Consider the following 16,715-nt stretch of genomic DNA (forward strand, 5'->3'; position numbering starts at 1 on the left):
GCTCTCATTGTCTAACCAACATATACGAATATTGGTCCATACTTTGGGTGACGCCCCAATACATCGTTGAAATATTTTGTGAAGTCGTTGCAAAGACGGGCTGACCTAGCTCACATTTTCAAACAAGGTATTGGATAAATTATAAAAAGAAGTAATACCTATAGTTGCAATTCGACAATACTGGTGACGTTAAGAATATACATAGATATTCATTGCAACGAGTCATTTATGCTCTATAGGATCTACATGCATTCTACAGATGTGTCACCGGGAGTTGATGGGCAGAGAAATGCAATTATATTTCGTAGCAACATGTCAGAAATTTTTAAAAATGTCGTTCCTCCGATGACGACATCGAAAGATAATGTGGGCACGTGATTCATTATGTGTGTGTTGTGTATCGCGATGACAGGATTTTCTGAATGATTTAACAAATTGGGACGGTTTAATTTCGATTAAACCAGTGACTCTGATGTGTGAAATACATTTTGCCACGTATTTACAGAATAGACACCCTAAGGCCAACACGTTTAATGTACATAATAAATAAAAACATATTTTTCCCAAAATAAAGCAAAAAAATAACATTTCTTGAACTGACATAAATACTAAAATTGTCTTGTTGACCTTTCCTTTCACGTTCTTCTGTCGACAGAAGATACAACGTAAACAATAAATGCTTGGAAAAATAAATGACATTCTAGAAGTAGTTACATTATATGTAATACATGTTGCCAGGGGAAGCATGCAGATGCCAGGATCGTGCTTGACGCGTGCAGCCTGTTCCACATCTTCCATGACTTTGGGTGGACATGTATCTTCCTTTCCTTGTATAATAAGCATTGGCAGCAGAATAGGGCGACTTCCATCAATACTGACAACATTCAGGTGAGTTGTAGTTTTTGTCACATTTGTATAATGTGTGTAGGAATTGATTTATTCACACACAAGTAAACTAATAAAATTTTGATCTCACCCATAGGTAATAGCGTAAAGTCTCATTAGACACACGACTACTATTTTCATTCCGTTACATTTTGTTCATGGATTTTGTTTTGCTTTGTAGATCATCATGGTTTTCCGCAGCTTGTTGGGGGTGATTGCTGGGATTATCGCCAGTTCCTGCCTCGTCCATTGTGAGAGTAAGTGAGTGAGGCAATAACGTAAATACGAATTATGATTTATACCGTCCTTTCTGCGGCCAAGGAGTTCTCCAGATGCAAAGTAATGAATTGGCCTTGTTGCTTTTCGTAATTGTAATTTTTGTGTGCAGATATTTTATTCTTAATTCTATGATTTAAAAAATCCCGTATAACACACTTCAATCGCGGTGATCAGAATTTCAACATTTGTTCAGTCATTTGGCATATCGCGCAAAGAGGAATAACGATTGTCCATAATGAAAATGAGTTCATATTGTTTTACTTACACATATATTTTCTATCATTGAGAATGAGATATTAAAAGCAAAAACATGGTTTGTTACAAGTACTATGTCTCTTGGGCAACATATGGTAAGGAAGCACTGTTTCATGCATGGACATTTATAAGTTATGTCTTGTCATCACGTTTCACGAGGTATGACATAATGCCTCCGACATAAAGATGTCGCATCTGCCATGTACCTACGATAAAGCTGGTTGAAACCGTGGCGGAAAGACATCCGAATAGCTTTAAATCACTGTCAGTTTCAAGCATGTTTTTCACATAAAAGTGTCGTTTCTATTTCGGATGTTATTACCACAATTTAACTTTTAAATGGACGTTGTTCTTGTTGTATGTATAGGCAGCTGACACGAGGTCTTTGTGGGTCACCGGAAGCATGGTTATACGTGGTTAGACTATGCTACAAGGAATGATCTATTAATGTGTGAGTGAAACCTCGGAAGACATTGGACTCCAATGTAGCTGTTACAAAATTTGGATGTCTGATTCTGAGTGCATGGTACATTGAATATATATTTAGTTCGACAACGTTCCAAGGTATCCACCTCACCATTAGTATACCCCAATATTGGTTTTGCTGAGGGAGGAATTGAGAGTCATGAGAAGGTTTAGCGTGAGAAAAAGAGAATACCTCACAGTAATTCTCGCATGGTGAATTTTCTTAGATATTAACGTTACACTCAGTTGGTTGAATTCTTCTTATTAATTATTATATTCGTATATTTTATCACAAGGGGGATGAGTTGTGGGTTACTAACCAAGCGTTCAAATCGTCCCATCTTGGTTTTCCTGCAACTCTAGTTAAAGTTTATACATGTAATGCGTTCCCACTGTATGCCAAAATACCCTATACTTTCTGTATATACAACTGGAATTTCCAAGAATGAATACCGTTTACATGATACCTGGTTAAATGTTAGTAACAGCGCTGTAACGACTGTACCTATACATTGTACAATGCGTTAAGTGAAAAAACTAGTTTTAAGTCCGATGTGGCCTATTTTCGACACGCTGGGGATGACATTACAAAGGGGAATTCCATGACGTCATATTGCAGGTCTCTTCAAGTAAGCCCATCCACAACATCAAGTATGTATGATTCAGCCAATCAGAGCGATGTATTTCTTGTTCGACTTTGACTTTGGGACACACGTTCATTCCTCTGACATGCAGTGACGAGTGAGGTCAGCGAGGACTGATGACAGGAGCTCTGAAAAATGTTATGTTTTTTTTACAGTTATCAGTATTTATAACGCAAGGGAAACATTTTTGCTGTAACATACCGTGTTATTGCTGTACGTTATGATATTTCGTCGATTACAGTTTTCCTTGTTTGATAGGCCAAATGAACATATACTATTCACACTTTGGGATGTGGGATCAAATTTGGTTTAAATATCTAAGCTTATTGTAAGCATGGATCCTAGGTTTCAGTATGTTATTTCATCTTGTGGATCCCATACCTGCTATTGACAGGTACGGGTGTTGTGTACCTGTCAACGACTCGTTCCATGATTTGCAAAATGGTTGATTGGTGCCATGAAAAACTTTTTTATGGTTACTCATGTATCAAGTGGATAAGGTTAGATAAAAGTGACTGTCTGCCTAAAGAGGGGTTACCATATTATTATTTATCCAGTTTTAAATGGATATAATTTCAAATTATAAATATACGTGTAAGTAAAGTTGTGATTTTTTGTGATCCTTAGCAAAGTGTGAGTAGTATATAAGGAGATTTAAACCTTGTTGTTTTTTAAATCAATATCTAAATCTAATTGTTTGCAAACCAAACTGAATAGAAGTAATATCGTAATCAGTTTCCTTACTTCCCAGGTGTTGTATACCAGTTGTTGACCTCATATAAACAATGACAACATACTAGTGTTGAACCATTGACTCATTAAGCAATAATAAGAATCTCTTACTCTTTTCAAAGTTTTTGTTGTTGTTAATTTACTGCCTGGCGTCTTTGATGTTTTCATGCATGTCACGCTTGTACTTCCTGAAATTTCTTAATTGTTATGTAATTGATTTTCAAAGCTATATTTCAGCTGTTGTACTTACTGTTAGAAGATGAAATGAACATACCATTACGGCCATTAACTACGTATTTTCTCCTTCCATTACGGCCATCAACAACGTATTTCCCCTTCCATTACGGCCATTAACAACGTATTTTCCCCTTCCATTACGGCCATTAACAACGTATTTTCCCCTTCCATTACGGCCATTAAAAACGTATTTTCCCCTTCCATTACGGCCATTAACAACGTATTTTCCCCTTCCATTACGGCCATTAACAACGAATTTTCTCCTTCCATTACGGCCATTAGCCACGTTTTTTATCCTTCCATTACGGCCATTAACAACGAATTTTCTCCTTCCATTACGGCCATTAATAACGTTTTTCCTTCCTTCCATTACGGCTTTCATTGCGGCCATTAACAACGTATTTTCTCGTTCCTTTACGGCTACTAACAGCGTATTTTTCCTTCCATTACGGCCATTAGCCACGTTTTTTCTCCTTTCATTACGGCCATCAACAACGTATTTTCTCCTTCCATTACGGCCATTGACAACGTATTTTCCCCTTCCATTACGGCCATTAATAACGTATTTTCCCCTTCCATTACTGCCATTAAAAACGTATTTTCCCCTTCCATTACGGCCATTGACAACGTATTTTCCCCTTCCATTACGGCCATTAAAACGTATTTTCCCTTCCATTACGGCCATTAAAACGTATTTTCCCTTCCATTACGGCCATTGACAACGTATTTTCCCCTTCCATTACGGCCATTAATAACGTATTTTCCCCTTCCATTACGGCCATCAACAACGTATTTTCTCCTTCCATTACGGCCATTGACAACGTATTTTCCCCTTCCATTACGGCCATTAATAACGTATTTTCCCCTTCCATTACGGCCATCAACAACGTATTTTCTCCTTCCATTACGGCCATTGACAACGTATTTTCCCCTTCCATTACGGCCATTAATAACGTATTTTCCCCTTCCATTACGGCCATCAACAACGTATTTTCTCCTTCCATTACGGCCATTGACAACGTATTTTCCCCTTCCATTACGGCCATTAAAAACGTATTTTCCCCTTCCATTACGGCCATTAGCCACGTTTTTTCTCCTTTCATTACGGCCATTAACAACGAATTTTCTCCTTCTATTACGGCCATCAACAACGTATTTTCTCCTTCCATTACGGCCATTGACAACGTATTTTCCCCTTCCATTACGGCCATTAATAACGTATTTTCCCCTTCCATTACGGCCATCAACAACGTATTTTCTCCTTCCATTACGGCCATTGACAACGTATTTTCCCCTTCCATTACGGCCATTAAAAACGTATTTTCCCCTTCCATTACGGCCATTAGCCACGTTTTTTCTCCTTTCATTACGGCCATTAACAACGAATTTTCTCCTTCCATTACAGCCATTAGCCACGTTTTTTCTCCTTCCATTACGGCCATTAACAACGAATTTTCTCCTTCCATTACGGCCATTAATAACGTTTTTCCCCCTTCCATTACGGCCATTAGCCACATTTTTTCTTCTTTCATTGCGGCCATTAACAATGTATTTTCTCGTTCCTTTACGGCTACTAACAGCGTATTTTCCCTTTCCGTTACTGCTATTAGCCACGTTTTTTCTCCTTTCATTACGACTGTGAACAATGTATTTTATCCTCGTCGAATCATACCTTTCCTGTAACTATAAATAGTTCGATAGATATTTCTTCTTGTCGGAGGACATAATGTGTAGACAATAATTGCTAAACTATGGCTGTAAAACGACGTGTTGGTGGATATCTGTATATCGTTTTCAAGCCAGGTCCAACGCCAAAACCGTCACCATAATAATTCATCAAAGACGTTGTCATCCCAAAGTTTGGACTACTCTGACATTCATGGTGTATTTGGGATCATGCTTTCTCAGTAAAGTATTGAGTATATACTGTTTAGTTACGCGAACAAAACCGCGCCAAATACATGCTTTGATGAGGTAGGTTGAAATATGTTGTACGTCTAATATCATTCAATAAGAAAGAATCCACTATACTCGTTTGGATTCAGTTGTACTGTATCTTATTTTGTAATTTTTCAGAATGTTATATTGTTGGAAGCCCACTGAATGCACGGGAGTTTGTGTTGCATTATGGTGGGGTGGAACGAGTTCTCATGTGCGATGGCTTGGAAGTGTTCAAAGCAGACAGATGTAACTGTCAAGAAATCCATGATGGTAGGTATTGTTTAGCCAGTGGGTCAGACTAGCGCCATCTTTAGTTTTATGGTTTTCATTTTTGTTTTGTTATGTCCTTTCGAATCTTACAAAACATTATCTTCTTCGATGTCTTTCAGTGGCATTTAGAAGTTGTACATTGATGTCCAAGATATTTTTATGGATTAACTTTTTTTTTTTTTTTTTTTTTTTTTTTTTTAAAAAGAAGTTTAATCCATAAAAATATCTTGGACATTATCTTCTTCTTTCTTCTTCTTCTTAGATGTTGAACTAATTTTACAAATGATGGAAGACATTTATGATATTAATCACCTAAATATGGGAATTCCATATATCAATCCAATCGGTGCTTGTCACAAGAGGCGACTAACTTGATCAATGGTGAACCTTGCATACAGTCGCTAACACCTGAAGGGATGGTTTAAATCCAGCTCGAGACCGTGCTGGTAGCAAACACAGTGTAAGTCCGATGGTCTCTGGTATGGTGATCTACTTTCAGTTGTTTGCGATCAATAGCCCGTTTTTATATAGTATTGTTGTTCAGAGTGCTATATTTGTATGGTTACGTACTAGTTTTAAACAGAAATTCCGTGATATATAGTGAATTTACTGTCTTTCATTATCTTTTTAATCTAAATTGGCCTTTATTAATAGGTATCCTTTCTAGTCATGATATGGCAGAAATATTGCCGATATGACTTTAAATGTTAACTCACACACTCACTCACTTATCGGGTCGTCCGCCTCGATGACTTGGTTTCATGCATGCGATCTAATCTTTGTTGAATAATCTTCATGACATCAATCAATGGCCTGTCTGGCACCATTATTTCTAGACGACTGGCATCTAGCTGGAATATTTCTGTGTGGCGTTAAGCAACAAACAAACAAACAAACAAACAAACAAACAGATGTGTTACTGCAGCACTGGAATTGTGACTTCGTGTCCCAGTCCACAACCCAAAGCACATCACAATTTATCTTCGGCTATTCCTTTGAATGTTACTTTCACTTGACAGAATGCGACAAGCGTCCTCTGAGCCGCGATGGCACAGTCTTCGAGCAGAGGACAATGGCAGGGAACTGGGAGACCCTCACCTGCCCTCTCGGTCTGATATTCATCAGGGAAATATGCATTTGTGGCTTCAGTACCAGCATTCCCAGAGACCAAAGAAACGTTGGTAATATATATTTGATCAATTGGGAAACATGGGTATCCTGAGTGAGTGAGTAATTGAGCGTTACGCCGCTTTTAGCAATATTCCAGCAATATCACGGCGGGGGACACCAGAACTGGGCTTCACACATTGTACCCATCTGAAGGCTCGAACCCGAGTCTTCGGCGTGACGAGCGAACGCTTTCAAAACTAGGCTACCCCACCACCCCTCCTACGTTAGAACTATTGCTGTAAAATTGTACCGATGTAATGGCGAATTAACAATGCAAGCGAAAGCAACAAATCGTCTAAAAGTTAGTCATTTGTCCATAGCAAATCGTCACCATAATTTCAGAAATTGTCACGAAGAAGGGGAAGTTGTTTAGCAAACAATCATGTTGGTGTTTTAATGACCGTTGTAACAACGGGGTATGCACAATAAACAGACCAGTGTAAAGGTTATTCCCGGAACACAGGGCTAGTCTCCGAACGTCTAGTCTGGAATATTTTCATTGTCAATGTCAACTGAAATAACAAGCTGACTGACGTTTGCATGATTTAATGTCTTTTTCCCAATATATATAAAGCTTCGATTTCGGTCTCACTTTCGTCAATGCATTTGGCCCAAGTGCCTTTACCAGTCTTGTCGAAACTATTTCTAACCTGTTGTCTACATCGGATACTTTGTATGTACCAACCCACTATAGGATTGAGTTTCCGACTATACTGTAGGGCTTCAACGAGTCCATTTTTTGGGACTCGGGTACTCGAGGGGTAAGACTCGACTAGGACCCGAGTACTCGAAATTCATACCTTTCAAGCGAACCATAGCGTAAACCATGTTGTGTTCCGATCACACAAGTGAACACTTACTTCTTTCCGACTTCATATCGTCATGTGACTAACATTTCCTATTGGTCAGAATCAGTATTTGGATGTTTACTTGACAAATATGTTTTTCTTCGTACTTCTTGTACTGCCTGCAAAAAGCAGTGATATACCGCACAGCCGGCATTTGGTTATTTTGCTCTTTTCACAATCCAGATCAAGATACGCCATACATTTGATTTTTTTATCTTTCTTGTCTATCAATTGTCAAGATAGTTACCTAATCATTTTAAAAAGTGAAATCTAAAACGATGTATAATATTTACTCTCATCTGCAGACTTGTAACAACTAATACCATACAGGCACACCGTGTGAGGAGTAAACTATTTAATCTAGGTGTTAATGAAAACATTATCTGATGGGTTAAAGAATTCAGGGTACATAGAACTCAGTATGTCAGTGTCAATGGCTATCAATCTTCTTTTCTCTTAACCTCTACTGGAGCTCCACATGGCTGTGTTCCTTCATCCGTACTCTTCGTTTTGTATACCAATGACTGTTACTTGTCAATATATGACTTGTTTACTGTGAAATTCGCAGATGACGCCACTGTTACTAACCTAATTTCTGATTCTGAACATTATTATCGTCAAGGCATTGACAAAACCGTAATGACCGTGTGTTGACCTACAATTTTCTATGTTGGTATGGGGATCTGTCTCATTGCAACAAAAACAAACTTTTCAAAATTGTTAATACTGCTTGCAAAGTTTCTGGAGTGTCTTTCGAGTATATTCCCTTTATCTATGAGCGCCAGATTGTCAAAAAGGCAGCTAAAATGAGATTTGATAGTTGATATATTTACCTATGTGGTTAATTGAATTATATCATGTCAGGTTTTTTTGTAAATAGCAATTAAATTATTGTGTATATTTTGTGAACTGTGTATATATTCATTTTGAGACAGTTTGGATGTATAAGAAATTCCTCCGGGATAATAAAGTTACATCTTATCTTAATATTAGACGTTAACGGCCGCTCGTGCTTAGCACATGGCAGACAGTCTGTCAACGTCAAATAATTTGAGTTATCTCCCCTTTTCGAGTCCTCGAGTCCTTGAAAATGGACTCGAGTCCAGCTGAACCCGACTCGTCCTCGAGTACTCGACTACCCGTGGAAGCCCTACTATACTGACTGACTGAGTATGGTTTTACGCTGCTTTTAGCAATATTCCAGCAACATCACGGCAGGGGACACTAGAAATGGGCGTCACACATTGTACCCATGTGGGGAATCGAACACGGGTTTTCGGCGTGAGGAGCCAACGCTTTAACCACTAGGCTAACCCACCGCCCCTATCCGACTATACAATCCCATAAAGTTCATTCTGATGTGACCTGCATTTTGATGTTCTCGGATCTCTGTAAAATCGAAGCAAGCACTAAGAATTCATATTAGAGCTTACACAATCTCGGTGCTTTGAATACGTATTAAGGTAAATTACTTATAAAACGAACTGCAGGATATAACGAACTATTTTTTTCGGTCCCGATCAGTTGCTGTACATTTAAGTCGAACTACTATTATAACGAGTGAACGAGTTTAGTTTTACGCCGCACTCAGCAATATTCCAGCTATATGGCGGCGGTCTGTAAATAATCGAGTCTGGACCAGACAATCCAGTGGTCAACAGCATGAGCATTGATCTACGCTATGGGGAACCGATGACATGTGTCACTCAAGTCAGCGAGACTGACCACCCGATCCCGTTAGTCGCCTCTTACAACAAGCATAGTCGCCTTTTGTAGCAAGCATGGGTTGCTGAAGACTTATTCTACCCCGGATCTTCACAGGTCTGTTATAACGAACTAAAATAAGTGTTTCTTAAAAGTTCCCGTAGTTTGTTGTATTTCAATGTAATTTGGTTACACATCACATAGAAAAAGATGGCAAAATGAATTGCGTGAATTGTTTGAATAGGTGTAAATCTTTATATCCCATAAAATGTGTTTTCTAATTGTATGCCATTTACATCGTCTGTCCAATTAGTTGATTGCTTCCACAACGTTTAGTGGAGTCGTGTTTTGGGGGCATTGAGAAAGATTCGAGAACGATACTGTCTTGTCGATATTGTGGTTCCGGCTCTTTCTGGACGCATCCATTCGCAAAAGCTGTCAGAGTCTTTTAATTTCTTTCAACAACATGGACGCTTGGTTTTACTTCGTGCCTCTGAAAGAAAGGCCATAAGGATAACACATACTAGTAGATCGTATCATAGTCAGCCATTCGTCCTTTCTTGACCCGTGAAGATCCGGGTTAGAATTTGTCTTCAGCAACCATGCTTGTCGTAAAAGGCGACTACGGGATCGGGTGGTCAGGCTTGGTGGACAAATGTCATCGTATCCCAATTGCATAAATTGATGATCATGATGTCGATCAATGGATTGTCTAATCCAAACTCGATTATTTACAGCCATTTTGCTGGAAAACAAATAATTGGTTTAGAAGGTTGTATGCATTTAACAACTGATGTTACTGCCCACAGAATGTTACATAGAAGAGACGTCGAACCTGACTGACTTCCGGCTGGTTATTAACAAGCAGGAGAACGTGCTGACATGTCCAGACAGTCTCATCTACAACCCTCAGGACTGCGCTTGTGTTTCGCGACCAAATCGTGAGTAATATGGCTTATATGAAAATATGGTCTTTTTAATAGGCACTTAAAACATGAATACATCACATGTGTGAGTGAGCTTTTACTCCGATTTTATCACGGCGGGGGACACGGAATGTTATGCAGTTCCAGATCCTACATGTAATTGTATCTGATTTCATATCCAGCATTTTTAGCATTAGTGCATTAACTGAAGTAAGTCAAAGATTTAAATGACACTTGGCATTGAAATTGAGGCTCAGCGACCTTCTTCCATCATTCATGAGTCCTATGGTGATCTGGGTAAGAACAAGTCCTCGGTACCACAATGAAATCGGTGGTATGGTCAGGTTCTGTGAGTTAAATTATTACGCAGGTTCGTCATGTGAAAGGTTTAATCTAAGTCTTCATATTCCTTCCTCTATTCAGCTGGAATCTCTGGCGCCAACAGCGTTGACTTACTCACACTCGTAGCCTACACGAATCCGTAAAGATCCGGGTTAGAATTCGGCTTCAACAATTCATGCTTGTCGTAAGAGGCGACTAACGGGGTCGGGTGCTTAGGCTCGTTGACTTGGTTGACACATGCCATTGCATCCAAACTGTGTAGATGGATGCTCATAATGCCAATCACTGACTGACTGGTCCAGACTCGATTATTTACAGACCGCCGTCATATAAGGTTCTTGAGATGCACATAGAAGTTGGTATGCAAGTATAAGACAAAATATTATGGATGTCAACTTCTTCTTTATTGTATACACAACGTTTGTCAACTTCTTCTTTATTGTATACACAACGTTTCTGGGCTAATAGCTATTAACCCAGAAACGTTGTGTATACAATAAAGAAGAAGTTGATAATAGCTATTAGCCCAGAAACGTTGTGTATACAATAAAGAAGAAGTTGACATCCATAATAATTGTCTTATACGCCGTCATATAGCTGGAATGTTCCTGAGTGCAGCATTAAAGATCCAACAAACAAACAAAAACTAACTCGACACAGGGATCCGTCCCTTAGCTATGCCAGCCCGATAAGACTCCGAACAATAAGACTTTTAAACACGAATGTCCTCTTCGCCGTTGTTTCATTGAACCGCTCTTTCTTGCAGATTGTGACAAAAGAAGACTTGATCGGCTTGGGCATTACTTTGAACAAAATACAGTTGGCTCTACATGGGTGAGAATGAGGTGTGCCCAAGGGTCATTGTTTAATTCCGCTACTTGTAAATGTGATATCCCGATTCACAGGCGCTGAAAGGCGTGGATGAAGAACTGGTTTCAGTAATGTGTTCACAAAATCAACAGGTCGCAGTTAAATTTGTTGTCGTTTTTGTACATAATAAAATGAATAAATGATATAAAAACACATTACTAGTGTTATGTACATATTTCTCGTCTCTCGGGAAATTGAAATGAAGCGATTTTTCTATGTAAATATCACTTCCATTACAGTAATTTGGAGACCACTGCTACTTAATAGAATACTATCACGACAACCATAACGTCCCCTTCAAATTATATTTTTTTCAACAACAATGTCATGAAGTTTTGGTTTTACTTCGTGCCTCTTGAAGAGAGGCCATAATTATAACACATAGATGTATCATACAGCCATTCTTCCTTCCTCGACCCGTGAAGATCCGGGTTAGAATTAGTCTTCAGCAACCATGCTTGTCGTAAAAGGCAACTAACGGGATCAGGTAGTCAGACTTGCTGACTTGGTTGACAGATGTCATCGTATCCCAATTGCGTAGATCGATGCTCATGCTGATCACAGGATTGTCTGGTCCAGACTCGATTATTTACAGACCGCCGCCATATAGCTGGAATATTGCTGAGTGCGGCGTTAAACAACATCCAATCCAATCCAGTCATGTCCGATCTGTACTGGCTGACTTGTGTCAATAATTGATTCAGTGTCTGTCGAACACAATTCTATTCACAGAGGGGACACTAAATGTGGTAGTGTTGTGTGCACTAAGTATTGCCTGCTTGCGCAATAATATAGCCAAACGTTGCTTGATGATTAAATTATGTTTTCAACGTTATGAGTGTTGATGTCCGCGAACATGACTGCACAACATTTGATACTAAACGGACATACAAAAGTAAGTACACATATATTGCGCTGGCAACATCGTATTTGGGTGCGATGTGTGAGATGTTTTGACATCTTTGTGGCTTGCAGGTAGGGCAGCGTAAAATAAACTGTTTACCGGTATTTACCGGTTCAGACATGAAAACGATACCTATTGCGATACGCTGATCGAAAAACGGTATTTTTAAAATGCATTCGGAAAACTTCGTAGCACAGGGAAATCTTCGGATATTTCCGTTGTAAAATGGCGACCGTCAACAACGAACTATCTATATTGTTGCCAAATACTAGGGCAAAGGCTTCAGTATGGCAGCATTTTGAACCACTGTGTTAATGTTAAATTGTTCTTTTCATTGTTTCATTTGTGCCAAATATCATTTACATTTTTATATTGTCATGATTAAAAGTTTTTATTAAAGCTTAATCAAGCACAGTAATTTTCTTGTATTTCTGCTTTATAAATTAAGCATTAACTCGATTATAAGTATTTTTTGTTAAAAAAACTTCTTGCAGTATATTGCAATTCATATCGCAATGTATGCTTTCACATCGCAATATATCGCAATATGAAAATTCTCTGCAATACCCACCCTACTTGCAGGTCACTGTCACTGGGACACAGTCAAAATAATTTTCATGATCTTCATGATTTCATGAGCTTTTCATGATAGCTCAGAATTTGCACTGAAGTTACTATATTAAATACTTATGACATTGTATGATGCACAGATATTACCACTCTTGTTTGTTTTGTGTCTTTGTTGTCAAACACGAAACAAAATAAGTAAAAAAAGACTCCCGATGTTTAATCAGTCATTCTAATTGGCAGTTTGTTATCTTGTATATCACAATTTGTATTACTAATATGATATTTACGATTCAAAATCACACGTTTCTGATAGTTCTTCAGTGAGACATTTCTGGTGACCTCCAGTGTGATATTGCTGGAATATTGCTAAATACGGCGTAAAATCCCTCCCTCTTCAAGGAGAATTATTTGATACAGTTTGACATTTCTTATTTATTTGCTCAAGTTACACTTTAATTACCTGTACTCTATTGGATTCTGGGTTAGAAAAGGTTCCCAGCATCTTACAAGTATGAATGTTGACGAAAGGGAAGGTGTGCTCTGGCACGGTTGATAGAGTCGTATGTTGTATTTGGCAACAATTCCTTACTCTGAATATCCATCTGCAGTTTGTCTGGTCCAATCAACCTAATCACAATTACTTACACTGATACAATACATCTCCGACTGACGATCTGACCACTAACTTTGACCACACAATCTTAGTGTTCTTGAGCCTAACTGATGAGGACTTTCTAAAATACTGTTCATTTATTTCTGTTTCCTTACGGTTGCAACGTCCATGTCCGCAGTAAAGTTTTAACAAACCTTTATTGTAGACATGTGGAAATAGAAATGTAATTGGTAAATGAAAGGGTAAATTTGAAATCTGTGACAAATGATGTCCGATAAAAACACCTTATTTCAACTAATTCCGCGAGTTCTCTACTTTGATTTGTACCGGACGTTCCCGTGTTTTTCATATGAACAATTTACATGCCTGTGCATGTGTTTGCGGCGATGTCTCCAGCCAGTGATGCAGGATACGCTCAACCTTCCGCGAACATATTGTATCGTTACCATTTGGCAATGATTCATACTGCGTTATATATTATCGGTATCGTACAATGGTTTCTGGTAAAGTCCAAGGTGAGTCTGACCTCACCTTACCGGAGTCTCGGAATCGGTTTTGGCTAAATCGAAAGTCCACCGTTCGCGATGTCAAAAGGAGGTTTCGTCCGCTCCAGAATGAGAGGCATCGTGTTACTTTTAAATATCACATGTTGCAACGTATGTCATAGTGTGGGTTCTAATCCAAGATGGCACTCAACCAAAAGATAGTACTAGAATCTGTACTTATTCAGAAAGTGTAATCATAAACATAGTACCAGTTGCATCTGAACACTTTATAAAAGGCATTGTATTTAGATCTGCTTTTAAGGAGTTTACATACTAGTATCTATCTCTTTCTTAGGCTCTGTTTGAAGCCACACAAAAACGAAGCAGATGCCGACCGTTTAACACTTTACCTTCGGTTATATGGCACCGAGAAAACAAGAATCAACCGTCACGTGGTCCCGACAAGGGTGACCATGCGCAGCTATTGGCAGCACCTTCAAAGAATGAGATGCCTTTTCCCGAGTGTCCTGATGGAATAACTAGAGATAAAACGACAAACATTTTATCTTTATCACCCTTTAATCCAAACTAATTGCCCATTATGAGAGCTAATGTATTCATCCTATTTGACTGAGCAATTTGGTTCCAAAGAAGCATATTCAGTATCGCTCTATTATTGTTTTGGGGTGCAGCTCTTGGCCGGTCACTATTTTGTCCTTGGCCTCGTCCTTCTTGTGACCTGAAGCCGAACTGTTGCTGTTGTTGCTGCTGCTGTAGTCTTTGTTGCTGTTGTTGTTGTTGCTGCTGGAGTCCTTGCTGTTGCTGTTGTTGTTGTTGCTGCTGCTGTAGTCCTTGCTGTTGTTGTTGTTGTTGTAGTAGCCCTTGCTGTTGCTGTTGTAGTCCTTGCTGTTGCTGTTGTAGTCCTTGCTGTTGTTGTTGTAGTAATTGCTGTTGTTGTTGCTGTTGCTGTTGTTGTTGTTGCTGTTGTAGTCCTTGCTGTTGCTGTTGTTGCTGCTGCTGTAGTCCTTGCTGTTGCTGTTGTTGTTGCTGTTGTAGTCCTGGCTGTTGCTGTTGTTGAAATTGTCGAGATGGTTGCCGATTTATTGCCCCAACCAAAGCTGCAAGAACCAGGTCCAGACCTATCCAATAGAAACATTGTATATGCAAGTTTACCAAAATATCAGACACGGCCCCAATGAGAATGTGCTTTGTATTAATGCCATGTGCTGAAAGCGTCCATTTCTTTGTGTCCATGGTTTTCTCAGATCTGTAAATAAACCATATGTATAAAGCTGTCTGATCATTTCCCTCATACAAAACCAGTGAATAAAAGAAAGCATGGACCTCTATCCCACGTGGGGATTCCACCAATGACAATTTGATAGTTTATTGTGAGCATAGAATACCTTGAAACATGAAATCTGTCGTCAGATACAATTTTTTATACAACCCTTTAAAAGTTGCAAAAACATACCTTGACGTTCACAAGTACATAATCCCTAAAAAAAACTCTGACTTAATGAAATGGTGTTCTCTGTGTAACATCGCCACTGCTTCGAACCAAACTGACTTGGATTGGCAAATATTATCACCATTATTCCACCTAGTAGATATAAACTTGACATCGAAAAGTCAACAACTAACATATATATTGTCATGACCTTCCGCAAACATTAGACACCACATGCATGCATATATACCCAAACACATGTTTCTTTTATGTAAACAGTCATTCTTAGATACCAATGTCAGGTATTGTTGAGTTGTGTCTGGTTTTTGGCACTGTACTCTACGAAATTCGACCCCGTGATCACAGGTGGTTCGTTTTATTCTGCCAATCACGTCGTTCACAGTATTGCAGTGGAAGTCATTGAAACAAACACTCTTTGAACACGAAGCTACCGTGACATTTATTCGTTCGGTGTTAACAGTGTCTACACGGGATACAGTGTATTCTGTCGATGACCCTGCAAACAATACATAATAAAGAATTGCGTTCGATCGTATAGCGTTAAAGAGTGGCCTAATTGTTGGCATACCAAAAAGCAAGTTCACTTAAAGTCTTGAAACAAGAGTTGGAATTTATTTTAATTCGTTCACATAATATACACCTGAAATTAAAAGATGTCTCTCATCATTCTATTCTGTAACCTCATATTGGACAGAATCATAGCAGGAGCAAGTTGTTGAAGTGTGAGTGGTTGCTGCGGTTGTGTGTTTGTCTGCCGCCCTCCAAAAAGGCCACTGAGCCCCGTACCACTTGATCGTCCCAGCAATGATTGCAAGTTCAAAAGATCTACAACAGAAGGCAAAAACCGTATGTTAAATTTGAATTTCCAATTATTCACCCGTTACTTTATTACTTTTAAATTACCAAACACAAGAAAAACAACTGTTGAGACATTCGGTTTTCGCTCTTTTGTTACGAATGCTTGATGTTAATCATGTTTTACTGTCTTATCTTTATTAACTTTTGTTTCTTATCTTCATATCATGCAAAGTGTGTAGTCATGCCTTGATTTCTGCGAAAGTGTCTCCGGGACGGTGCTTGAAACAACCCACCACCGCTGCTGAA

General features: G+C 38.8%; 1 protein-coding gene across 1 annotated transcript; it reads left to right on the forward strand.

Moving 5' to 3' along the window:
* Nucleotides 1–726: 726 nt before the first annotated feature.
* Nucleotides 727–11,723, forward strand: LOC124280987. The gene is made up of 6 exons (XM_046716998.1): nt 727–888; nt 1,067–1,142; nt 5,574–5,708; nt 6,728–6,889; nt 10,240–10,371; nt 11,465–11,723. Exons 2-6 carry the CDS (start codon nt 1,073–1,075, stop codon nt 11,608–11,610), a joined length of 645 nt encoding a protein of 214 aa, XP_046572954.1. The 5' UTR covers nt 727–888; nt 1,067–1,072; the 3' UTR covers nt 11,611–11,723.
* Nucleotides 11,724–16,715: the final 4,992 nt, after the last annotated feature.

Source organism: Haliotis rubra, unplaced genomic scaffold (assembly GCF_003918875.1).
Source record: "Haliotis rubra isolate DU_JTF1 unplaced genomic scaffold, ASM391887v1 Scf108, whole genome shotgun sequence".
Taxonomy (NCBI): domain Eukaryota; kingdom Metazoa; phylum Mollusca; class Gastropoda; order Lepetellida; family Haliotidae; genus Haliotis; species Haliotis rubra.